Source organism: Gobio gobio (assembly GCF_949357685.1).
Source record: "Gobio gobio genome assembly, chromosome: 21".
Taxonomy (NCBI): Eukaryota; Metazoa; Chordata; class Actinopteri; order Cypriniformes; family Gobionidae; genus Gobio; species Gobio gobio.
The window spans coordinates 16,820,046-16,847,740 of record NC_137117.1 but is presented as its reverse complement, the minus strand read 5'-3'; the positions used below and the strand labels follow the sequence as shown (position 1 = coordinate 16,847,740).

General features: G+C 35.7%; 1 protein-coding gene across 4 annotated transcripts in view; it reads right to left on the bottom strand.

Annotated features, from left to right (window-relative positions):
• Positions 1–25,747, bottom strand: part of LOC307117530 (solute carrier family 41 member 3) — a 36,453-nt gene extending 10,706 nt beyond the window's left edge. Inside the window, exons 1-9 of one of the 4 annotated variants that reach the window (XM_079802427.1) lie at positions 25,646–25,747; positions 18,346–18,663; positions 7,603–7,710; positions 7,356–7,427; positions 6,906–7,050; positions 4,995–5,141; positions 3,941–4,085; positions 1,565–1,644; positions 163–297 (exon numbers count right to left, since the gene is read on the bottom strand). In XM_079802427.1, the coding sequence (XP_079658553.1) occupies positions 163–297; positions 1,565–1,644; positions 3,941–4,085; positions 4,995–5,141; positions 6,906–7,050; positions 7,356–7,427; positions 7,603–7,710; positions 18,346–18,639 (1,126 nt within the window). In that variant the 5' untranslated portion in view covers positions 18,640–18,663; positions 25,646–25,747. Of the gene's footprint in view, positions 1–162; positions 298–1,564; positions 1,645–3,940; positions 4,086–4,994; positions 5,142–6,905; positions 7,051–7,355; positions 7,428–7,602; positions 7,711–14,044; positions 15,112–18,345; positions 18,664–20,273; positions 20,411–23,926; positions 24,223–25,645 lie in introns of those variants that run through there. The other 3 variants (XM_079802425.1, XM_079802426.1, XM_079802428.1) reach the window with 3 other exon arrangements.
• Between the last annotated feature and the right edge of the window lie 1,948 nt (positions 25,748–27,695).

Here is a 27,695-nt window from a genome sequence, read left to right as displayed (position 1 = left end):
GATGATTTATGCGCTAAAGTGTAAATATCAGGGTTCAAGCTTTGTTCAAATCCTTAAGTACGAAGCTTAACGTAGCAAACTCTATTAATTACCGACTTTATCTCAAAGATCTGAAGGAGTGAACTCATCTGAGGTGCACAAATAGTTTCAAAGTGACCTCACCTGAGGAGAAGAATGTGACACAGGGGTTGGGCCAGTGCTGTCTCATCTTATAGGGCAGGACTCCAGGTACGCTTAAGAAATGAAGGTAAGTGGAGATCCGACTGGCCTGGATGGCCACCAGATTCCCCCCCACACCTGTAAAGTTCAAAAAGGAAAGAATGTGAGAGCTTTCCAATCATTACACCATTACAATTCTCATATTCCCCTCATTTCAGACCCAAATGGAACGTATGTTAGAACGCAGCATGCGTCTAGGGAAGTATGTACACTGACATGCGTCAAATGATACATTTTCAGCATATTTCAGAGTATTATGCGCACGATTAACAGCTTTTCCACATTTGAGCTCTAGCCTAAGAGGGCATTCCTTCATGTGAATATCAAACTAGGTAATGAGGTATCAAATTAGTCTTCCTGAACCACAGCCACCTTGTGTTCCTCATTAAGGACTCTTTGTCTCAGGACTGAGCTGGAAAAATAGGGTACCAGATCCATAAAAACAACTAGGGAAGATGTCAGAGAAGATTTGGCTGAGGAATCACAGCTAGTACTGGGTTAGGCGGCTTTTACAAACCTAACATACTCTACTCCCATGTAGTTTCCGCCAACATAGTGTTGAGTCATGGTTCGAGAGGTACTGGACATTGGTAGAGCACATTACGGTAACCTACTGAGCTGAGTAGGAACAACACCAGCTAGGGGAAATCTAAACCAGATTGCTGAAGTTGACAAATCACCACAAGTGATATTTTACATTAAACCAAACAAACTCTGCCTCGGCTGGGGTTTTTAAGTCTATTAGTTACATTCCCGTCAAAATACTTGACTTCTTTCATGTACGATAAAACGTCGCAAGCGAAGAGCCAGTGCTCTGATTTATTGCGACGGTTTGGAATGAGAAGGTTTTATTTTGGCAGCAGAGGCAGATCGCCTCCCTGAATCCACGAGTTGAGTTCCAAACACTGAGAGAGATGTGATCAATTTTACTGTATGAGAAGTTGAGGAGGGAAATGGGCCTTAAATTAAGTTTCTAAACTTGTTTTTCAGGTTTACTGTTACTTTGTACTACTACTGCCGTACATTCAGAATCGATCTGTGTATGTGAAAGTCAAGTCAAGTCAAGTCACCATTATTTATATAGCGCTTTATACAATGCTGATTGTTTCAAAGCAGCTTTACAGTGATAATAGGAAAATAATGCTACAGAATTTGATTCGGCCGCTCTGGAGAAAACAGTGATGTCATCCAGCTCAGTTCAATAATCATATAGTGTCAATGTGGGCAGATCAGTAATATAGTTGAATATTTAGTGTCCCCAACCAAGCAAGCCAAAAGCCAAAAAGACAACAAAGGAGACGGGTGTCTTTGCTCAAAGTGTGGTTTGTGTTTGACATTTACTCACCGTTTATGACTGGTGTAAAGACCGCCATGCCCTCAAAGTTCGGATCACTCACAGTCTTATCGAGAATAAGTCCTCCGAAACTTAAGTTGGGAAGAGTTTCATGAATTTTAAATGTATTAGTTGACCCACAAATAACTCAGTCATTATTTATTTACACATCCTAAGCAAAGTATGTAGAAATTACATGGTCATCTTTTTTTAGATTAGATTAGATTATATTTGGTCAGGAAAGATACTTTGCTCACATAACTGCATGGAATTAAATTATTTTTAAGTGGCCCAATTAAATGGCCTCAAAGTGATTTTATTCATTTCAAATTGATTCAACTTAATATAATTCATATTACTGAATTACAATGTTGTACTAGCTAGCTACTCAGCTAACAATCTATTAGCTAAGAATAGAACATATTAGCTTACTAATATGCTAGTTTTATGTCAACAGCAATAATCATTTCAATCATAAGTGCTGTTGAACATATTTAATTAGTTATATATAATGTATTGTAGTAGACTACATATTTTAGAGAATTACATAATCCATATTTAAGAAGAGAAACACAATTTTGCTGTCAAATAAAATGACTGAGGAATCAGACAAATCTGTGCTTTTTTCAGTGAATTTTAGTTAATACAAAAACTTGTATGTCAATATTATGTCCGAACTAATCAATAGGGTCCCCATACCTTCAGGCCAACTAACTGTACACTCTAAACAGAGCAATGTAATAACAAATAAACTAATAAATAAAACAGTTTAGAGCAGAGCATAACAACAGAAATGTAGGCTCCATTGATTGATTTGTTTTTTTAAATGTACATTACTTTTTAAGATCTGAAAAAGCCAATTTAAAAATTCCCTGATATTTATAGATTTTTCGATGACTGTGGGAACCATGTGTCCTCTATTACAGGAACAATTTATTTGCTACATTACAACATTAACGGGTAAAGGCCCGTACACACCAAGAACGTTAACTATAAAGATAACCATAAAAAAACCTATATTAGCATCCACACCATGGACGATATCGTTCTGTTTATTCTAAGCACGCTCTTGTCTGACGCTTTAAATGCTCGAGCTCATTACAGCAGGATGGATTCGGATTAGCTGTCCACGTTTTTATTGTTCATCAGCTGTATAAAATCATGATTCCAACAATCTTGTTTCTCTGTGTTGTTATCGCTGTGGTGTGAACTCTGCTATTCTTTAATATTGAGAACGATTTTTAGAACAATATCTTTAACGTTATGTTTATAGTTATCGTCCTTGGTGTGAATGGGCCTTAAATGATTAGTTCACCCAAAAATGAAAATTAGCCCATGATTTACTCACCCTCAAGTCATCCTAGGTGTATATGACATAAAATCGGAATTATATTAAAAAAGTCCTGGCTAATCCAAGCTTTATAATGGCGGTGAATTGTTGCATCGTTTTTGAAGTCCAAAAGTGCATCTGTCATATACACCCAGGATGACTTGAGGGTGAGTAAATTATAGGCTAATTTTCATTTTTGGGTGAACTATCCCTTTAAGAATACATTTAATTTTGTGGCGCAGGTATGACATCAGAACCCTGAAGTCTAATTCGCCACTGACTCCTTCAAGATTTTCCCATGGGTTTTTCTGTTTATGAGTAAAATAAAGCCTGTGGTAAACATAACTGTATACTTTGATGTTTTGTTCTACAATGTACACTGTGTGCACCTCAAGCTGTCTTATCTAGTCACTTTTTAAAAAGGTTGTTTTCAAAAATAAACATAACTGCTTTATATAGCAGTTATCATTTATATAGTCAAGTTTACCATATTTATGTTTACCACAGGTTTTATTTTGAACATAAATCGAAAAACCCCATAGGAAAACCTTGAAGGAACCAGCATCGAATTGGTTCTCCAGGTTCCGACATCATACCGGCACAACTCTATTCTGACACTTTAAAGTCTTAGTTCACCCAAATATGAAAATTCTGTCATTAATTCCTCACCCTCATGTCGTTCCAAACCCGTAAAACCTTCGTTCATCGTCGGAACACAAATGAAGATATTTTTGATGAAATCCGAGAGATCTCTGACCCCTCCATAGACAGACAGCTATTTAATTAACACTTTCAAGGCCCAGAAAGGTAGTAAAGACATTGTTAAAATAGTCCATGTGACTCCAGTTGTTCAACCTTAATTTTATGAAACGATGAGAATACTTTTTGTGTGCAAAAAATAACAACTTTATTTAACAATTTCGTTGGACGATTTCGTTCGTCTACGCTGTTGACGTTGGAACGACATGAGGGTGAGTAATTACTGACAGAATTTTCATTTTTGGGTGAACTATCCTTTTAATAAGGATTTAATGTGTCTCTTCATGCACAGTTTGTACCTGCTGATGGACATGGCTACTAAAACAGGCTGCCAGCCGGACTTCAGAACCTCTTTAATCTGTGGACTCCGTCTAGCGATGAGCACCCAGAAAGGAATGAGCAGCAGGAAGAAGACACACACCAACGGGGACAAATACCACACATCTGGGCACACACAAATGTTATATATTACCCTGATGACATGCTAGTCTTATAAATGCATATTTTCAGATGCTGTGCTTATGATTTAATTAAATGCATGTTGTATGGGATCTTGAAAATAATACAACATCAGAAGCACATTCTGTAGATCTTTAATGTTTCAAAACAAAACAGAGAGATTTTCCCATGGGGAAGAGATTCCCACTCTTAATTTTTCATCTTTAATCATGGGAACCAAATGCAAAACTAAAAAAAAATGTAAGTAATATTTTGCATGCATTTCTACTGCCCTCTTCTGGTACACTTTAAACAGCTCACACATAGGCTCAAATATCAAACTATGTGATATATTTTTAATTGATTTAATTCTTGTTTAATTGAGTTAACTTAATAATAAAACCAAATGATTTATGTCATTTTAAATGAAATTCCTAAAAGTTTTTCGGAAACACTTTACAATAAGGTTCATTAGTTAACATGAACTAATAATGAACTGCACTTATAAAGCATTTATTTATCTTTGTTAATGTTAATTTCAACATTTACTAATGCATTATTAAAATCTTGTTAACATTAGTTTATGCCCTGTGAACTAACATGAACAAACCATGAACAGCTGGATTTGTATGAACTAACGTTAACAAAGATTAACTAATGCTGAACAGAGGTGTTGTTCATGGTTAGCTCATGTTAACTAATACAACCTTATTGTAAAGTGTTACCAGTTTTTCTATAATGTAATGATTGTTAATAATTAACAACATTCTAATTGAATACAGTTTTGTAACAATATGTACTGTATTGCACAACATTCAATGTTGTGCATAAAAATTGATATTCTAGGTACTAAAACTAGCAGTTATTAGGTTATATAACAGTAATGATGATTGAATTACTAGATGGGCCCCCCACCTCTGTACTGGAACAATGTGCTGCTGACTCCAGCCAAAAGAGAAAGAGTGATGAGATCTCCCAGACTGGCTGCTATCGGGGTGGCCACATTATCAGGGTTGATGCCCACCTTCCTGGAGCCAATGATCACACCGACCATCACCAGACCTGGACATGGAAGCAGCAGCGTCAATAACAGTATTTCAGTGGTAATGGTCAATGAAAGATTCAAAGAAGAAAAGACTAAAAGATTATGTTGCATCATCCAGAAAAATGAAAACAGCATGAACCAGTATTCTCAAGACATCAAAATGGTATCCAAAGTATCCAATATTTACACACACACACGTTTGGTTGTTTTATAGGGAATTTCAAAAGATATAATGATTTTTATTCTGTACAAACTGTATATTCTTTCCCCTAACCCTAAACCTACTCATCACTGAAAACGTTCTGCCTTTTTTACATTTTCAAAAAAACACGTAGTATGATTTATAAGCTGTTTTCCTCATGGGGACCCAAAAATGTCCCCACCCACAATGACAATTTCAGATATTGCCATCTTTATGGGAACACACACACACACACACACACACACACACACACACACACACACACACACACACACACACACACACAGTACTACCATCCAAAGTTTGGGGTCAATGATTTTTTGGGTCTTTTATGTTCTGCATTTGATCAAAAATACAGTAAACACAGTTATATGACGAAACATTATTACAATTTAAATGAACAGTTTTCTATTTTAATGTATTGTAAAATATAATGTATTTCTGCGATGGCAAAGCTGAATTTTCAGCATCATTACTCCAGTCTTCAGTGTCACATGATCCTTCAGAAATCATTCTTATATGTGATTTGCTGCTCAAGAAAGATTTATTATTATTATCAATGTTGTAAAAACAGTTGTGCTGCTTTATATTTTTGTGGAAACAGTGATACATTTTTTCAGGATTCTTTGATGAATATCGATATTGATAGAAAGTTCAAAAGAACAGCATTTATTTGAAGAATGTAAGAGTCTTTTTACTGTAACTTTGAACAGTTTAATGCATCCTTGCACAAAAAAAAATATGAATTTACTAAAACTTTGAACATATTTTTGTACATATTCAGAAATATTGGAATTTTATTTTATCCGTTGTATTGTGGATTGTGAAGTAATTTTATTTTTTATTTTTTATTATATATATATATATATATATATATATATATATATATATATATATATATATATATATATATATATATATATATATATATATATATATATATATATATATATATATATATATATATATATTTTTTTTTTTTTTTTTTTTTTTCCTACCTACGCAGTCTTGGTTACTTGTTTTTAAAATGGTTTTAGAGGCACAGAAATTATGAAAATAGTTTTTGTTTTCATAAAATTTTAATCATAAACAATAAGACCAGAGATATTTAAATTAGGGCTGTCAAAAGATTAATCGCGATTAATCACATCCAAAATAAAAGTTTGTGTTTACATAATATATGTGTGTGTACTCTGTTAATTATTATTTATATATAAATACACACACAAGCATGTATATATTTAAGAAAAAAATATTATTTTTATATATAAAACATTTATATTTATATATATTATAGATTATATAAATGTATATACAGTATATACATGCAAATATTTCTTAAATATATACATGAATGTGTGTGTATTTATATATAAATAATAATTAACAGAGTACACACACATATATTATGTAAACACAAACTTTTATTTTGGATGCGATTAATCTTTTGACTGCCCTAATTTAAATATCTCTGGTCTTATTGTTTATTATTTAAATTTTAAATGATTAATTATTATGATTTAATTAAATTAAAAAAGTAAACTGATTTCATGTCTTGAAGTAATTAAGAATGGTGTACCTAAGGACAGAGCGGCCACAAATGCAGTGGTAACACTGCTAGCACACAGGACAGCCGCCTGGTCCAGCTCTACACCCCCTCTGGACAGAGCGCCAAGCCCTATGGCCGCAAGAGCTGCCAGGAAGCCCACCACTGTGGCCTGAACCTGAGGAAGACATCCCGACAATCACAGATCATATGCCTTTATTCATAATTAAACAGACATTAAAAATTCATTTTTATAATGAGTACTCATTGGTATTCAAGACTGACGAGGACTCCAGCAGAATGAAGTCTCAGTGTAATTGTTCATTTTCTTTTACATTTATTCAATGTTTAATGAATGTTTGTTCGGTTAATTCATGTTTGTAATGTATAATTTATCTTTGACAGGTACTAAAGCCAGTTTCAAGTGGATTAAAATAATAACATAAATGATATATAATATCTGCGTGATTCTGATTCACCCACCTGAATAAGAGCAAGATTACAGGTCACCATCACCCACTGCTGTTTGGGGTCGTCCATCTGTCCGGTGTTAGCCTGAGGAAGACGGGAAACGATAAGAAGATAACCGCTTGAAGTGTTTTAATTTAATAATGGAGACACACTCAGGGCCATTAAACACTAACGTTACAGCTTGAGATACATAGATTATAAGTAATATATACATAGAATAATGCATATATTATACAGCTGGATACATATTTTTACATACAGCAGTAGAGAGACGAGATGCTAGAGTCATCTCCAGGTTTCCCTTGAGCCCGACCAGAGCAGGTACCAGGATGAACACCTCTGTGATCACCTTAAACACATCCCAATGCTGAAACACACACAGAGTTCAGATTTACACAGTCTGAAACAGAAAATATATTGTTCTCCATGACATCGAGGTTAACATGGAACCGTTAAAACAGTATTTATGAAATGAAAAGATAAATAGGTAGGCAATAATAAGTAGGCAATTTAAGACAAAAAAAATCTGGTATTTTAAAAGCGCAGTGTTTGGCATAAACACATTCAGGTTTGACCCAAAAAAAAAACAACAACAAAAAAACAATGATAATAAATAAATAAATAAACATGTGAATCTCAATTTAGAATTTTTAAGTATCTTATAAAAAGTATTTGTAAAATATAATATTTATAATATATGAATATAGGACTTAATAAGATTAATGTAGTTTAATACAATTAAAAATAAATTAAAAATAAATTAATATCTGGGTCATATCTAAAAAAATCTGATTTTAATCAAATTTAAAATAAATAAATAAATAAAAAATTGCTGCAACCAGACAGAATAATTTGTTTTTGCATTAGATTAATAAGAAACCGTGTTTGGCATAAACAAATGTGGGCTTTACAAAATAATCTGATAAAAATGTAGTACTTCAAAAAATTATTTGTAAAATATGATATTTATAAAATACATCAAGGTGGTATTTATTAAGATTAATGTAGTTAATGCAGATTTAAATTTAATTGTATAAATTGAATAATATTTATAACAGCATGAGAATGATTTTTTTTTTTAAATAACACCACAATGCACAATATATAGTTTCTATATTGAAAAAAAAAAAAATCTTCTGACACTAGAAAATTCACACATTTGAAAATTCACTGTGCTACATGCTACAATTTGTAATTCAAATGGACAACAAATATAACGAAACTGGTGCAAAAATAAAAAGGTACACTGTAAAATAATAATTCTCATTATTCATTTAAGCCTCACTGCATGCTGGGAACTGAAGCCCTGCCCGAGGTCCATAGATACATACTGAACTTTTCAAGAATTTGAGCTAAACAGATACTTTACACACAATAGCGCATTGGCTTTCCAATACATCACTGCTAATGTGATTGTGACCATGACAGTCAATATTTTTAAACTGAGTCACGCCTTGGTGAAAGATACTTTCAGATTAATCCAACTAGGTGTCAGTTTCAGCTCTTTATTCTTATACTTATATTCAAAACAAAAACTAGTCAAAATAAAGTCATAAATATCATCTCATAATAGGCAAGCTGACAAAAAAAGTTACAGTGACTCATTGAACATGAATGGCTTCTTGTGCTGTGCGTTTATATTTAGTACGTGTCAGTATACGAGTTGAGCGCTCCTCTCTTCACAAACCCACTCATGTAGTTAAAAATAACCATCATGTTTAAATGAACAGATAAGAGACTGGTGCCAGCCAGCCTGCCAAGGGCTGGTATTTTTACCACATGCACAGGGCAGGCTGTTTCGAGAGGCTGGTGTCACGTCACAAGCCCGTCTTGGGAGCTAGCCCACTTCTCCTGCTCTCGCTCAGCCCTCTACAAACAAGCTTTCATTCTCTCACTCTGTCTATCTCACCTGCCCCCATGAGAATTCAATTAATAGACACACAACACAGTCCATGCCAACCTCGTCTATCAAGAGGACAGGAACACGAGGAACCGCTACTGGAAGCTTGCATGTGATTGTGAAGTGTGCTGATATCCCATGAGACAACTGCATACTGTAGATACAAAACATTTAGTATTTTAACTAGGGGTTAATTTATGGAAGCTTGCTTCCGCCACAAAATAAAACAAGTTAATTTCGACTTTTTATCTCGCAATAGCGAGTTATAAAGTCAGAATTGCGTGATATAAAGTCAGAATTGCAATTTATAAAGCCAGAATTGCATAATATAAAGTCAGAATAGTGAGATATAGTTAGAATTGCATAATACAAAGTCGCAATTGCGAGTTATAAAGTCAGAATTGCGAGTTATAAAGTCAGAAAAGTGAGATATAGTCAAAATTGCATAATATAAAGTCGCAATTGTGAGTTATAAATATCATTTATAACTCAGGCAATTAAATATTATGCAATTCTGACTTTATATCTCACTATTCTGACTCAGAATAGTGAGATATAGTCAGAGTTGCATAATATAAAGTCGCAATTGTGAGGTATAAAGTCAGAATAACATAATATAAAGTCAGAATTGCGAGTTATAAAGTCAGAATTGGGTGATACAAAGTCAGAATTGCATAAAGTCAGAATTGCGAGTTATAAAGTCAGAATTGCGTAATATAAAGTCAGAATAGTGAGATATAGTCAGAATTGCATAATATAAAGTCACAATTGCGAGTTATAAAGTCAGAATAGTGAGATATAAAGTCAGAATTGCGTGATATAAAGTCAGAATTGCAATTTATAAAGCCAGAATTGCATAATATAAAGTCAGAATAGTGAGATATAGTTAGAATTGCATAATACAAAGTCGCAATTGCGAGTTATAAAGTCAGAATTGCGAGTTATAAAGTCAGAAAAGTGAGATATAGTCAAAATTGCATAATATAAAGTCGCAATTGTGAGTTATAAATATCATTTATAACTCAGGCAATTAAATATTATGCAATTATGACTTTATATCTCACTATTCTGACTCAGAATAGTGAGATATAGTCAGAATTGCATAATATAAAGTCGCAATTGCGAGGTACAAAAGTCAGAATAACATAATATAAAGTCAGAATTGCGAGTTATAAAGTCAGAATTGGGTGATACAAAGTCAGAATTGCATAAAGTCAGAATTGCGAGTTATAAAGTCAGAATTGCGTAATATAAAGTCAGAATAGTGAGATATAGTCAGAATTGCATAATATAAAGTCACAATTGCGAGTTATAAAGTCAGAATAGTGAGATATAAAGTCAGAATTGCGTGATATAAAGTCAGAATTGCGTGATATAAATTCAGAATTGCATAAAATAAAGTCAGAATTGCGAGTTATAAAGTCAGAATTGCGTAATATAAAGTCAGAATAGCGAGATATAAAGTCAGAATTGCGTGATATAAAGTCAGAATTGCGTGATATAAATTCAGAATTGCATAAAATAAAGTCAGAATTGCGAGTTATAAAGTCAGAATTGCGTAATATAAAGTCAGAATAGCGAGATATAAAGTCAGAATAGTGAGATATAAAGTCAGAATTGCGTGATATAAAGTCAGATTTGCGAGTTATAAAGTCAGAATTGCGTGATATAAAGTCAGAATTGTGAGATATAAAGTCAGAATTGCGTGATATAAATTCAGAATTGCATAAAATAAAGTCAGAATTGCGAGTTATAAAGTCAGAATTGCGAGTTATAAAGTCAGAATTGCGTAATATAAAGTCAGAATAGCGAGATATAGTCAGAATTGCATAATATAAAGTCACAATTGCGAGTTATAAAGTCAGAATAGTGAGATATAGTCAGAATTGCATAATATAAAGTCGCAATTGCGAGGTACAAAAGTCAGAATAACATAATATAAAGTCAGAATTGCGAGTTATAAAGTCAGAATTGGGTGATACAAAGTCAGAATTGCATAAAGTCAGAATTGCGAGTTATAAAGTCAGAATTGCGTAATATAAAGTCAGAATAGTGAGATATAGTCAGAATTGCATAATATAAAGTCACAATTGCGAGTTATAAAGTCAGAATAGTGAGATATAAAGTCAGAATTGCGTGATATAAAGTCAGAATTGCGTGATATAAATTCAGAATTGCATAAAATAAAGTCAGAATTGCGAGTTATAAAGTCAGAATTGCGTAATATAAAGTCAGAATAGCGAGATATAGTCAGAATTGCATAATATAAAGTCGCAATTGCGAGTTATAAAGTCAGAATAGTGAGATATAAAGTCAGAATTGCGTGATATAAAGTCAGATTTGCGAGTTATAAAGTCAGAATTGCGTGATATAAAGTCAGAATTGTGAGATATAAAGTCAGAATTGCGTGATATAAATTCAGAATTGCATAAAATAAAGTCAGAATTGCGAGTTATAAAGTCAGAATTGCGTAATATAAAGTCAGAATAGCGAGATATAGTCAGAATTGCATAATATAAAGTCGCAATTGCGAGTTAGAAAGTCAGAATAGTGAGATATAAAGTCAGAATTGCCTGATATAAAGTCAGAATTGTGAGATATAAAGTCAGAATTGCATGATATAAACTCAGAATTGTGTAATATAAAGTCAGAATAGTGAGATATAAAGTCAAAATTGCATAATATAAAGTCAGAATTGCGAGTTATAAAGTCAGAATTGCGTGATATCATGATATCTTTAAATTGCAAGATAAAAAGTCGCAATTACCTTTTTTATTTTTTATTCTGTATTTTTATAACTTCCATAATATTTTGCATTAGAAGGCAGTATATCTACATAAAATTGTTGTACATATCTAACGTAAAGGTGCGATTATGGAACATACAAAAGCATATATACACTCAAAAAAAAAACGAACTTATTGAACAAACTTAATTAAATTAAGGAAAACTTTTCCACTAAATTGAATTACATTTGTCCAACAAAATCTAATTTGATTGAAATTATTTGTAGTAATCTTGTTGTATGAACTTAAATTAATTTAGTCAAGACTACTAAAAAAATGGTGTCATTCCAACTAGATAAAGTTTTGCCATGCCTAGTAGAGATTTTTTGTTGTTGTTGTTGTTACCATTGTGGTGGTGAAGAGGTGAGCTTGTGCTTAGGTTGTGAGTAGCTGCCATACACACACATACACAGGGGTAGAACTGATGACCATTTGTAGACTGTGGGAACTGAATCAAACTAATTTATTTGATTTATTTCTATAAAAACTAATAACTAACACAACACTTGTTCATATGCTAAGTGAAGTGTACTTTTTGTAGCATGCAAGTAATGATCAAGTACAACACTTGTCCTCTGGCATTAGCACATTGAAAACTTATTTGACGTAGCCACCCACAGCCTAACCACAAGGTTTACACTTCACAACAATCGTAACCTCAAAAATCGACATAACATAAACTCTTTTAAATGTTAAATATAACTGAACACCAAACTTCAACAGGTCTTTCCCTTTACTAAAAAACACATTAAACAGCACTCAATTTCAACATTTACTCATTTCAACATTTACCTTATCTATCCCTATGCAAAGCATGCTGAGAACTAAAAATACACTGCCCAGTTTCAGCGCAACATAAATGATTAATATAGTCCCAACACAAATGGTTTAGGTTAACTTAACATGTTACAAATTTAATTTCATTTAACATAATAAAATTTAGTGCAAATGGCAATTAGGTAAAAAACTAAAGATCTGTATTGTTTCAGCTTATTTTATTTTAATAAACTGAGCAAATAGCTAGAATTTTTTTTTGAGTGTACTATTACTACTATATTTATATACAATTTATTATTTTTTGAATGTTTCATTTTCATTTTAGTTTAAGTGTGTGAGTTTTTTCCTAATTAATTTTCATTTTCATTTTAGTTTTTTGGTTTACATTTTTCATCTAATATTTATATGTTATTTTAGCTTTATTTCAATTAACAAAATTGAGAATTGTGTTTTAGCAATGAATTAAGCAGAACATTTGCAAATATTACGTTTTTAAATAAATTCATAAATTGTTTAATGAATTTGAGATGTTATTAATAAATTATATTATGTGTGGACATAGGTCTGTTTTATCTTGCTGCTGCTGTCATCCTATTAAAGCCATTCAAAGTCATGAATCATAGTAATTTTGCCTCTCTTATTAATCTGGCTCATTTTTTTAAACTTCCATATCAATTTGCTTCAACATGTACCCAGTAACTAAGAAAACACCCAAAAAGTACAGAAGTACCATTACATGGTATTATCATGATTTTTTGGACATGCTACAATGGCAATATGTTTTTTAGACATGTATATCATGCTATTCTTGAAGTAACATGAAGATGATATATGAATATGATAGTATCATGCCTTTATAAAACTACTATAGGACTCCCATGGCATTTACAAGGCACAAAATCCATGGTACATGTCCAAAAAAAGGGTACTTTTTGGTAGCACTTTATTTTACAGTCCTGTTCCGCAAGTATATACTATCTACTTATTATAGTAATTATAATAACTGGGTAATAACTAGGTACTAACCCTGGACTTACCCCTAAACCTAACCTTAACCCATATAGTTACCTTGTATTGCCCACTACTTTCAAGTACACTGTACATACATGTAAGTGTATCGCATACAATGTTTATCAATACTTTTGGAAAACAGCATTACTTAAATTTGTTCTAGATATGCAATTTCAATGACATATACAACCAAGAAATACACCAAATCGAGATTAAATTGCTCATACTTGGACAATGTCCATGACGATACCGGCCGCCACCATCCCCAAGCCGCCCAGCAGATATGGCAGAAAGACCTGCGCAGCGATGATGTACGAGCTCTCTGGCAGGAAGCCATGAGGCGAACGGGTGAGCTTGCAGGTGAAACCTCGGAGTTTCTTCCCCTGATAACAGAGCTCCAGCTCTAACTGAGTGACCACCATCTCCGTTACCCCATTCCCCAACGTGACCGGATGGTTCGACGAGGGTTCCTGAGAGCTTTTAACACCCTCCTAGATAGCAGAATGTTCCTTTCATAATGTCTCGAAACGAAGAAGCTCAAGATAAACAGGCAAGAATATGATCTAGGTTAGGAAGAAGAAAAATAATATGCTGACTCAGAAAGACAGGAAGTTCTTAAGATTAAACGATGAGGCAAATTAGTATCTACAGATTGTCCGAAGATAGCAGAGGCCCAACAAGTTGGCTGATGCACAGTATATTTCAGTTCTTTTTGAAGATGTCATTTGTTGCCACATGGGTTTCCAACAAATCCAACAGGAATCTTTACACATTCAAAAGTCTCAACTGAGCATATCTTCTCCTCAGTCGGCTCTCTGAGCATCAAAATCCAAAACTTGTCATATGGCTGATGAGACGAAGTATCAAGAGGTCTCTAGAGGACTCCCAAGGACTTACAATAATTCCAAAGCTGCCGCTTTTTTCACTCGGAAGTTGCTGGAACGACCGTGTACAAGAGCTACGATCTCCAGAGCGCATCTTCTCTCCATCACAGGAGTCGTGACTCAAAAGACAAACGGTCCTGTCTGGCTCAACGCCGATTTAAAAAGCTCTCCGTCACCAGGCCTGGTCTAACAGGTCCAGAACGTGACAGAAACACATGTTGAGGCTTTGTCCACTCGTTCCTGTGGGCAGTCCTCTTCACCCCCTCCTCGCCGGTGCATCAGGCCCTTTAACAGTCACTAGTCTGACCCTTATTACTTCCTATCAATCGTTTCATCTGCTCCAGTCTTGCGTCTGTCCCCCTGCCCAGCTCTCAGCTAATGTCCTCTCTGACGTATAACTGAACCTGTCTGATCAGCTATGAATGGGCTGAGTGCTTGGCAGACGGACAAAAGGGGGGAAAGACGAAGGAGGAGAGCAGGATCGAGATAGAACAAGTGTGTGTATGAGAGACAAAGAGACAGATTGAGAACCCATGGGGCTGTAAAAGCAGCGTTGTTCGATTACTCACCACTCTACCGCTTGCCAGTGCATAGAGGACACGTTGAGATGAAGGGCATGATTCAGCTAAAAACAACCCCAGCTCGGTCGTGAGCACGGCACAGTGACGCAGCAAATCCAGACTCACATCACCAACACACACCTCTGAACGCATTCATTAAACACCATCAGGACACAGCATCTCTCAAGACAACGATTTTTTTAGGCAGGCGTTCTTCAAAAGAATCGTTTTGTCAATATTTACTCTCATGTAGAGGCCTGTTTCTGCAACAGAACAAAAAAAGGTAATTGGGACTTTTTATCTAACAATTCGGACTTTATTTCTCGCAAATGGACCACAAAAGGAGACTTTGTAAAAAAAAAAAAAAATCTCTTGTCCATACAATGGCAGTGAACAGTGGCCAGCATCAAGCTTTTAAAAAGATGCAAAAGTATCACAGAATGATCCTATCTGACACTATTCATATTGTTCTGTGGGTATACGATATAAATATAGGCCCGGTTTCCCAGACAGAGCTTATATTATGCCAGGATTAGACCTTAATTCAATTTGGACATTTAAGTGGCTTTTATAAACGTGCCTTAGACAAAAACATTACTAGTGTGCATCTTGAGACAAAACAATGGCACTGACATATTTTAAGATATGTCGGCGCAAGTTGTTTTCAGTTAAAACATGCATTTTAGTCTTGAACTAGCTTAAGCCTTGTCTGTGAAACCGGCCATTAGTGTTTTATTTAACTAAAATCCTGACCTTGGCCTTTGGTCTTCAGTACAGCAACAGAGTTTGTGCCATAGTTCACTCCGTCTTGCCCAGAAAAAGCAAAACAGTTGTGAGAAATCAAAATGAACAATTCGCAATTCTGATTTTCTCTCAATTCGGAATTTATAGCTCACAACTCAGAACTTAACATCTTCAATACGGACTTTCTTTTTCAGAAATGCGAGTTTATAAAACACAATTACCGTCGACTAAATTACCGTATTGTTCCAAATATAAGATGTTTTTTTGTTAGAAATATTAAAAAACATTTTCCGACTTCTAGACTTTTATACGTCAATCATACACCCACAACAATAGGTGGCGCCAAATATGCGTAAAACAAGTGTGCCAAGAAATACTGTGTGTCAGAGGCTGCGTCCGAAACCTGGAAAATGCTGCCTTCGGAGGACACATTCCAAGGCAGGAAGGCACCAAGGCACATCCGAATCTAATGTTAGTAAATTACTAATGTAGTAGTTAAATATTTGTTTAGTTCACACCAAAGCTCTCTCTATTTTGATGTAGATCATTAAACAGTTACACTGCCTAAGAAGTCTGTCCGAAATTAGTTTCATGAGGTGCCTTCATGCACAAAACGCGAGGCAACGAGTCAGCTGCCCAGGTTTTCGGACGCAGCCAGAGTGTCATGTTAGAAGATCGCGAGCGCAAAATGATATTCATAAAAATGCTAACAGTCAAAGAAAAGCTTAGGCCTATCGTCTAAAAGCTGCGTGACTGTCATGTTTGGTCCCCTCGCTGACGGGACCAAACTTCCCCCGTACGTAATATTAAAATGTAAGACGGTACCCATATTTCAATTACAATAAGATTTCACTTCAACTGTTAATGAAATTGTGGTAGGCTACATTGATTTCACCATGAGATGGACAGCCTAATTGTTATATAATTCAGATGCGCTAGAAGTTATTTTTATGGTATGCCAAAAAGTGTTTATTTTTAAATGTGATCGTCGGTACATTTTACTGGCATTTACCATACTTTCATTACAAAAATTGTATTCGGACCAATACGGTGCTTTCTCAGAATGGAAAGTGCACAGTCAAACCAAATATTATTCAGACAGACACCAGATAAAATGTTTTACTAGTGGCTGCAGGACACTATAGTTCATGTATGTAAGTGAGAATAGCTAAATAAAGTAAACTGTGATATATTATACACAAAAATCCTTCATACAGTGGAGTCCACTGTAAGAAGAATTTGTGGGTATAATATGTCACAGTTTACTTTATTTAGCTATTCTCACTTACATAAATGAAGTGGACACACTGAGTGGACTACCTACCAGTAAAACTGATAAAGATTTGGGACCAAAATGATTCAGACACTTTGACCTGACCATGTTTTGTTGAATTGCTAATTTTGACCTTTTACACCACAGACTGAACAAAATGAAGCATTGCTTGGTAATTTGTTGACCTAAATTGGTATTATCTAAATGTGTGCTTAAATTTAACAGCTGACAGCTGATTGGTTGATTGTAATCCATTAGACACCTTTCTGTCAAAGTTTTGTTCTGACACAGTTTAACTCTGAGTTCTTGTCATATTTTATTACCATTTTCGAAACTATAGCTAATAAACTGTGATAATGTCACAAAATGTTGAAGGTGTCTGAATAAATTTTGGTTTGACTGTACATCTCGCAATTCAGACTTTTTTCTCTGAATTCTGAATTACATCTCTCAATTATGGACTTTTTGTCGCAGAATTCTGAGGTTATATCTCGCAATTTGGACTTTTTTCCTCAAAGATCTGAGTTTATTCCTCTGTTGAGGGAAACCTAATTTCATGGATGAAAGGATCTGAAATGCATATTTTGTTCAAGAAATGTTTTGGTACATTCCATTTTTAAGAGACTGAAGTTTTGCAGCTTCAAAAAGGGAAATAGGGCCATTTTATTACCTCTTTGTGTTCTTTTTTTGGAGCTTGACACTTTTCCCATTCACTTTTGTTATATGGAAAGAAAAGTAGCATGGACATCTTAATGTGTGTTCTACAAAACAAACAGGTTTGATGTGACCTCATTTTGACAAGATTTTGGGGTGAACTATTGCTTTAATGTTTCATGATTGCAGTGTTTTGCCCGGCCTCTCTCTCTTTACGAATGAATTTTAATGATCACATTAATTTGCCTCACACTCTGCTTCCTATAAGTGAGGGCCATAAATATCAGCACTTGACATGCTGGTTAATTAAAGTGGGCACATTAGCTGTCATAGCATCAACCTCAAACTGTTGCAAAGTAATGTCAGGTGATAAAACATGTAAAGTTGCAGAAAGTTCTTCAAAAGTCTCTTACCTGCACACTGTCCAGCACCATACCCGCCATCACCATCCCCATCCCAGCCAGCAGGTAGGGGAGCACCACCTGCAGGCAGATAGAAATGGCCGACTCATCCTCTATCTTAGCCTGGGCCGTTTTGATCCTATCCTCCACAGGCTTTTTAGGTGGTATGGTGGGAGGCGGCAACAGCAGGTCATTTTGCCCATCAAGACTGCCAGCCCGCTCCAAACCACCCTGCCCCTTCCCTTTCCCCTTTTTGGACTTCTTGCGGCCACCTCCTTTCCTCTGTCGAACTTCATCTCCTGCCATGGTGGAGTCTCCGGTCCGCTCCCACTGAGAAACAGGAAGTCAATCACAGTCAAAGACAGCTCTTCAAAACTGATGCAGGTACAGTAAAACATTTAAAGGAACACTCCACTTTTTTGAAAATAGGCTCATTTTCCAACTCCCCTAGAGTTAAACAGTTGAGTTTTACCGTTTTAGAATCCATTCAGCCGATCTCCGGATCTGGCGGTAGCGCTGTTAGCATAGCTTAGCATAGATCATTGAACCTGATTAGACCGTTAGCATCTCGCTCAAAAATGACCAAAGAGTTTCGATATTTTTCCTATTTAAAACTTGAATCTCCTGTAGCTACATTGTGTACTAAGACGGACGGAAAATGAAAAGTTGCGATTTTCTAGACCGATATGGCTAGGAACTATACTCTCATTCCTGCGTAATAATAAAGGAACTTTGCTGCCGTACCATGGGTGCAGCGTCGCAATGATATTATGCAGCACCTGAAAATAGTCCCCAGCACTCTCTCTCTGTGCAAGCAGGTTGTCACATTGTTTATGTTGAAGGAAGTTAGCCTATTTTCAGTACACAATGTAACTACAGAAGATGCAAGTTTTAAATAGGAAAAATAATGAAAGTCTTTGGTCAATTTTTGAGCGAGATGCTAACGGTCTAATCAGATTCAATGATCTATGCTAAGCTATGCTAAAAGTTCTACGGCCAGACCCAGAGATCGGCTGAATGGATTCGAAAGCGGTAAAACGCAAATGTTTAACTCTAGGGGAGTTGGGAAATGAGCCTATTTTCAAAAAAAAAGTTTACTTAGTTTAATTTAGGCCAAAACATACAGAAACATTCATAAGTCTTCTTTGTTGTGCTTATTTAGCACACATGTATTGCATGATCATGATTAGCAAAATAGTGTAATAATAGTCAAATAGTTGCGTCTAGAGTGAAAAGCTAAACAAATTTAAATATGTGGTGATGTATTGAAAATTGTTGTTGTTACTAGTGATTCAGAATGTCATTGTAATAAATTATTTGCAGCATTATTTTTGTAAATAAATGTGACATAAAATATATTGCTAAAATATAATTGTATATAGAAATGAATACTAATATTAAATAAATCAGAGAAAAATCTGAATTTGCTTAACCAGGTTTGATTTGTTTTTCAAAGAAGAATTTCAATGTGGCCGCATACTTTTTAACCCCACTGTATAATCTGAATAACGTGTATTTTCTCTGACTCACTCTAAGTGATTTGGAATATAAATAATTTGTAAATGCTGAAGCTAAGTATTACTGCATCAACGTTCCATTTTGGAAGTAAGCTTTTTTCAGGCTACTTTTAAACAGAGCTTGCTACCACTATAATGATCCACATTCCACAACATATCACAACGATGATGCTCATGTTTTGGTCCATAAACACTGATGACACGTTGCCATAGCAATATCAAGTCCCACATTCCCTCAGATGTATCACAGAAGCGTGCCTCAAACCGTTACATAAATACATATATCAACACGTATATGGATCGAGGCTAAATGCTATCGATTCATGATATTGACAATGACAGATGAAAACAATGATAGGATACACACGGTTGATGGGTTGTGCTCCACATCAGCAATAGAATATCACGAAAAGAACAGCCTACCGTCTCAAATTAGCCCTTCTTTTGTGTTTATGTTCATCACATTATATGAAGCTTCGCTATCGATAATGATAATGAATCACTGTAAATGCTTAAGCGCGTTGAATCACTGAACACGGAATGTTTAACTTCCTCGATAGGAAACGAATTCACCAATAGTACTACGGAGAAAGCTTGACTCGTGAATATTTATTAGTCACGTGAGGGGACGCGCCGCAACGTCTGCATGTTAAATTAATATTGATGAGCGGATTCGTTATTTCGGTCTGCTTACAGTACTTGCTGCCTTCATGTGCTACAAATGTCCTACTTCCCACTTCGGAAGTTGTGATTACGAGCATGTTGCATTGTTGTCGGAATGTGCAGGAATCGTGGAGGACACCAGGTTTCTTGCCTATTTATTGGGAAAATCTTATTAAAATCAAAATTATATAGTGTCACACATGCACTGACAACCATAAACATTTACAATGATATCCAGATAGTCCGCTTTCTGTTGATTCTGTATAATTTCGGTCAAATGCAGGCTGTTTTCGCTGTGTATAAAACACACAATACGCTTCAAATGATTACTCGTAGCCTGTGCACTATAATGGCAAGACAAGACGATCTAGCTGTTTTGGACAAACAAACAAAAACTAATAAATAATACATTCACACAGCATAGTTCTATGTTTAAAGTTTATGGCACGCCGGGAATTTGGGTGTCAAAATTATTTCCGAACTTCCCAGTGGTAAACACGACATCCGAGGGCGTTCATGTGCAATTTTTACCTAGGAAACTCGTAATACGATCATTTCAATAGCACGTGAAGGCAGCATTATGATTCGACAGAGGAAGAGCCAGGATGTTGCTATTCCAACCATGTATGTATACCAGAAAGTATGATTTTTCCAAATAATAAACTAACATGGCTGGTGTCGACTGACGTTTAGGTTTTAATGTGTTTAGAAATTAGAGGTGCTTTATTTCAAGTCTGTGATGCTACTACACTATTTTAAAGCGGTTTAAATCCACGCATGCGTGCTTCTGTCGTCCGTTTTTAAATTCGGCGACTCGAATCTTTTAACCCCATTCACTAAAAAGATAATTAGATGTAGGCTATTCATTAATTCGTTTAGTGATATTTTCTGTAGATTACAAAGTTAATTTACCCCAGGTGGTGAAAAAGAGTCTTTTGTGTGTAATAGCAGGTGAGTGATTCGAATCATTAATTTAACGTTACGTTTAACACACTATATCGTTCAAATCCATAACGACACGTGCTTAAGCATCAATCGTTTCCCCACAAATTATATACAATATAATGTTGTTTCAATATGTTTGAACTAGTTTTATGTATAGTCATGCTTATAGGCCTATATCGCCTCCGCCTCCCCCACGCCCTCATTTTACGCCATGGACATACGGAAGACGGCAAAGAAGCGAAACTTCTCTGAAGTAGAGATCGAGACCATCACCAGGGAAGTGGAAAAAAACAAAATTGTTTTATTTGGAAGTTTAAAGAGTGGGATTAAAGGTGCCCACAAAAAGGTGTACGGTGGAAATCCAGTTTAAATAGCTGTTTGGATGAGAAATTACCTATCACAATTCATTATTTTACAGCATGTGTTTTGAAATAATATGTGTAGGCCTACAATAGTGATGATGATGTGATGTGGAGTACCATTCATTCACATTAATATAATTGCATGACAATTTGTAAGATTAATATTATGATTTGTATTATTAATGACGCTTATTGTTATTTAGAAGAATGTCATTATTATCATTATTATTATTTATTTTATTATTATTTAAAAGAAGAAGAATGTCATTTTTATTATTTTGTCAGTCTGAATTATTTTTAGTCCAGTCCGTGCGCAGCTGCCTGGCCTAACCAACATCAGGTAAAGCGCACAGGCTCGCAACTGGACGAATACATGCCTACAAATCAAATGCTTTGGTAAAGTCACACAAATTGAAGTTCATGTTGCACAAAAATAAACACTGAAGTTTATAATTACTTATTCGCACGGGATTATTAGTAGCCTATATGCGGGGACCTCTGGTGATTTGTAGGCTAATAATCGCAGATAATGTCTGTGATCTTAATCCCGAGCGAATCGGCCATGTCTGTAATATGTAGGCCTAAAGTAAAAATTCCCCCGCAAATTCCCATATTTCGCCGAACACCGAGGTGATAATATTAGTCCCGTGCGAATCGGCATCTATTTGGCCGGGATTAGGCCGATCGTATATAATTTTTGCAAGGTTTTCGTGTCCTGTGAGCATTTCTATCTTTATCTTTCACGAAGAATGGCGCTGGCTGCATATGTGCACCGTTATGACTTCATGAGCGGCCGCGCGGATTATAGGCTACTACTTTCACTTTAGAATGAGCACAATTTGGGAGTAATTGCTTGAATGGTGTGTTTAATATTATTCTTAATGAAAAACACAAAAACAGAACAGTACAATGACAACTCGCTTAAATGGGCACTTTTACATTTAGCTTTGAAACTGAATCTTCCGCCGTGTTATTATAGGCTAGGCTATTGCTTAGTTACGTTTTTAATTGCGTCTGTTCTCTAACTGAACGAAATTATTTCTATTACTATAAAACAATCAAAATGATATCGATACGACCGTTTATAATTTCATACAGCTATATAACGAAAAAACATTTTCAAGTAACATCATATCCAGGAGATAAGTCAGTAAATTCGAGTAAAATCACAGCTTATCCCGTGCGAATGCGCCACGCAAAATTCAGATGTGGGGGAGTAATTTCTAAATCACACGAGGTCCCCAGATAATAGCCTAGCCTACTTATCCCGTGCAAATAGGGCTTTATTTGTTGTTGTTGTTGTTGTTGTTGTTTTTGTTTTTTTTACAGTGGGTCATAATATAGCATATCTTTGTCAGTGCGTTTTGTGGTGTTAGGAATTGTTTTTCTGCGCATTTTCGCACTAACTCAAAACGTGCGTACACCACCTCCTGAGCTGGCGTAGGATTTGAGCGTGCCGTACGCCAACGTCCATACTGATAAATCTCAAAGTCACTGTGGTTTTGGGTGTACGCCAGGTGTACGCTGGAAATTTGGTGTACGCACTTTTGATAAATGAGGGCCACTGGGAGGAAATCGGTCCTCTGTTTGAATCATTCAGTGAACGAAAAACATGAGTGATTCATTCGAGCGAACCGGAATGCTTGTTCACTTAAATGATTCAGTCAAAAATGAAACAAGACAGCACCCGATTTAAAACCCAAGTCGAATTAAACCAGTTGATGTTGTTAGTTATACATTTCGTTTGTAGCATTTTTATGCATACAATTGGTTTATTAAGTGCATACTACAAACTTTTATCGATAATTACTATGCTATATTTTATTTGTACTGCAACTTCATTTTAAGGGACAAGAGATTAAAAATGCTGTCTACTTATAGAATTGAGTATGTTATAATTTGACTTCTCTACCTTGCATTTGTCCACATTTCAGGCGTCCACGCAATGCGTCTAACTTACAAAGGTCACACCAGGCAGACAACTTATATCTGAATGTATGAATGGTCCATTATATGGAAAGCTGATAACACAAACCAATCCCAAATTCAGCTAACACCGATTTGTCCATGCAAATCTAACATATAAACGTATGATATACGTCTTACCTATCAGAATGTCGCAAAGCAAAGGAAAGTCGTAAGTGACCAGCATAAATCTTAGATGGAACCGAGAATAACAACATGAAGTCGGATTGGAGGAGTCACAAATGGGGGGGCTTCAGAGGGTGTCTTAAATTTCATCCTGCTGGCAGTTTAGGACACCCCCTCCTGTCTGACCTCATCTGCCACTGAGAAGATGGTGCTGACAGGGAAACCCATGCTCCTCTCCCTTCAAAGAACATCCAGTTAAATGGTTTCCATACACATATCACAGTCACTTCACTGCCTCCAAATGTGACAGTGTTTGCACAGGCTTTGAAAAAGGCGTTTAGACCTAATTTGGTGCAGTAATTATGCAAATAGCAATATGATGTTGACTGACTGGGTCACTTTACAACGAATTTACACTGTCGTAATTCTGTGTTTTCACATCATCTCAAATGGCTGTTACATAATCATATTTTCGGTCTGTGTTTAAATAGCCTATTTCATAACAGTATTATGCAATGTCATTCTCATTCAAATTGTTGTCGCCGATTGTTGTTATTTATTGTTACAGGAACAAGATGAAGAAGCCAGAGTGTTCCAGAATCAAAAACCACATTGATTAAGGATCATGGGCTGTGTTCGGATTACTGCACAGTATACACTTCAAAAACAGTAAGTAAAACAGTAAATGTTTCAAGGAGTAGTACGTTACATTATTGTCACATGACTTAATCACATTACATGTGTGTAACTTCTCAGAAATTCGATTTCTGTTATGCCAGTTCATATTTATGTAAAATATCTTTATTTTTGGCAGTCACGTCAAATAATGAGTCACATTAATTTAGGTTATTTGATCACATTGGAAATGGAATGTCATGTCAAACAAATTGCATTGTGGGAAACAATATACTAACTAGACTACAGTATAGAGCCAGTGTTATTTTAGTATTTTTATATCCTATTTTGGTATATTAATATAAATATAATGAGTTATATTTCTAGTACTTTTGTTGTGTTTTTGTCATTTCTAACAGTTTTTTTATATATTTATCTTTAATTTATCTTTATTTCAGACCTTTTTTTCAGTTCTAAATATCTTTTAAGGTTTTTTTAAGGACAAGTTTTTCATCTAATATTTATATTTTATTTCAGTGTTATTTAATGAAATTAAGTAAATTAAATGATTTTGAATAGTTTAAGTAAACATGCAAACTGAGCCCAGTATACGTACTACAGGAATAGTAAGTATAGTATGGCAGTATGCTATTTCAAACATTCTCTAAATATATAAGAATGACAAAAATATGATTCTGCTTCCTGTGTGATGTTACAGTGGTCCACTAGGTGGAAGTAAAGTACAGCAGAACATGTGCCTCTGTGACTAAATGGAAGAAAAAAAACACATGAAGGTTATAGAGCAGAAACTGTTTTTTAGTCATTAAAACAACAGTTGAATTGCAGGGTTTGCATGTTAATCAAAAATAATTTGTCGGTGGATGATTTACACACATAACAAGAACTCCCACAATGCCTCTTATGGACCTCTGACGTTAAATACCAGAATAAACACAGTAGAACAGAAACACACACACATACACAAATATACGCTGTAATTATGGGTATGCTGTTGCCTGACAGGAGTGGTGGAAACTTGTCAGATGTGCTAAATATAGCTGCTGTCCCTTTCCAGCGAGACACAGTGGACACCTGTCACACACACACATAAACACTTACCCACAATGCTTAACTTTCACTTTACACCACCTCCCACACTCTTCCTTTGGCTTCAGACGTCCCAGCTGTTCTCCCCTTCATCTCAAACTTCAAAGCAAAAGAGAAGGAGCAAAAATGAAGGAATGTTATGCCGGAAGAAACGAACTGATTCTGTATCAATCAGTTTGTTTGACAAGCTGACGCGCTGCGCTTAGCGACAATTCAAAAGCGAACATATTGCAGACATGCTGTACCTGCTATATCATTTCAAACCCATAAATGCCCATCGAAGTCATTAATTCAAATGTTGACAAGTGGCGTCTTCCCACTTCTAAAGAAGGGAAAGGCTAATTGCTTCCTCTGAGCAAATCACCTCAAAAACTCCATAAAACTGTCACATCAAAAGAAATCACAGTAACAAGTAAACAGGGGCGGTTTCCACAAAAATGACAAGGCAGCGAAGCCTTTAGTCGACCCATAAGTACATATGTTTAATCTCTAGTAATATGAAGAGACACCAACAGAGGGAATCAACTAGTTCCAGCAAACACATAACCCCTAACCTTTCCTGAAATGCAGTAGCTTCGCACATGTTAACAAGGTCTTAGCGGGGAACAGATAAATCAAAACTTATTAGATGGTTTAATAGCTTAAACTGAAATGGGATTAGTGTCAACACATTCCAAAGAGCTTAGCAGCACCTGCGCCGGGATCGAGTAAAATCCTTGAAACCTTTCTTGCAGAGAGAAACGGTCTCGGTGCTTATATTGTAAGAAATATCGAAAGCGAATTTGATCATTTACCGAAGTCACATGCACCGTGACTGCAAACACTACATGTTCCCTTCACCCTTAGCTCACAGCTAATAACAGGTTGTCAAGTGACCTCTCGACTCGAGCGTGGTGATCATATGGCTCCGATTCCAGGCCTCTGAGGTCATGTTCTGGAAGTGGAGGTCAGGAGAGTGACTGGCAGCTTAGAGCTCCTGAAGACGACCGGCAGGTTTTCAACACACACTTGCTTATAACTTTATTCGTTTATTTTGGGCGGCATCAGCACGCTTCCTAATTGAGCAACGACACTGCTTTACCCCTTAGCGAATGTGATGTCTCATGTTTCTGAGTCCTAGCGTGCATGGAAACGTGGTTTGATCCAAGAGGGAAGGAGACCCGCCATGGCACATGCTGAATGAAGGATAAGTTTGGCACGCAAGTCTCACAGTCAAACAGCCTGCCAAAGAGAAATCAGTGCATTCGTGATGAGCAGATTTTGTCTTCAAATAGAATATAACCTTTATTTATTACCAATTGAACAAGCCTATGAGGTGTTGCATTAGAATGATGGCATGCGTTTATCATAGGGACAATTCCCTTGGAGATACCTGAGGTTAAGTGCCTCGCTCAAGGGCACAGTGGTGATGGCTCTTGGCTTGCTCATTGTGGGGAATGCACCAAGGAGGTCTATAATACTCATAGAAAGTTATCTGATACCTTTCCCATTCATCTCAGCTGCTGTCACTCAGAAGGCACATGTCATGGCCCCCCCTTGAAGTACGCGGCTTGCCATCTCTGCGTCATGGGTACTCGGTTCCAGAAACATGTGACTATTAATCACTTGTCAAAAAAGTCCATTTGATGCTTTTAAGAGCCCTCCAAATAAAGCACCTAATATAATTAAATAGTTGTGGGGCTTGGACAAAAGCGGTTACTTTAAAAGGCCATTAATGGAGAAACATGCTTTTTGACAATGTAATGGTGTAAGCCATCCACCAGTAGGGGTGAAGGGGTTGATGCTAACTTGTCAATAGAGCACAACAGTGGCTAGCCACTTTATTAGTGACCTTGGTTCCGAAAGTATATTTCCCATTCATTTTCTCCATAGTGTTTTTTTGATTTTTTTATTCTTTGATTCACTTAGCTAGCTATATAGCCATGAACCAAACAGTTTGAAGCAACAACAAAAAAAACATATACAATACATGGACATCAGAAAAAAAAGACAAGTGTCTTTAATGAGGCAGTAAACTACAATCCCATGAAGCACTGCAAATTATGTATTCAAAATAAAAACA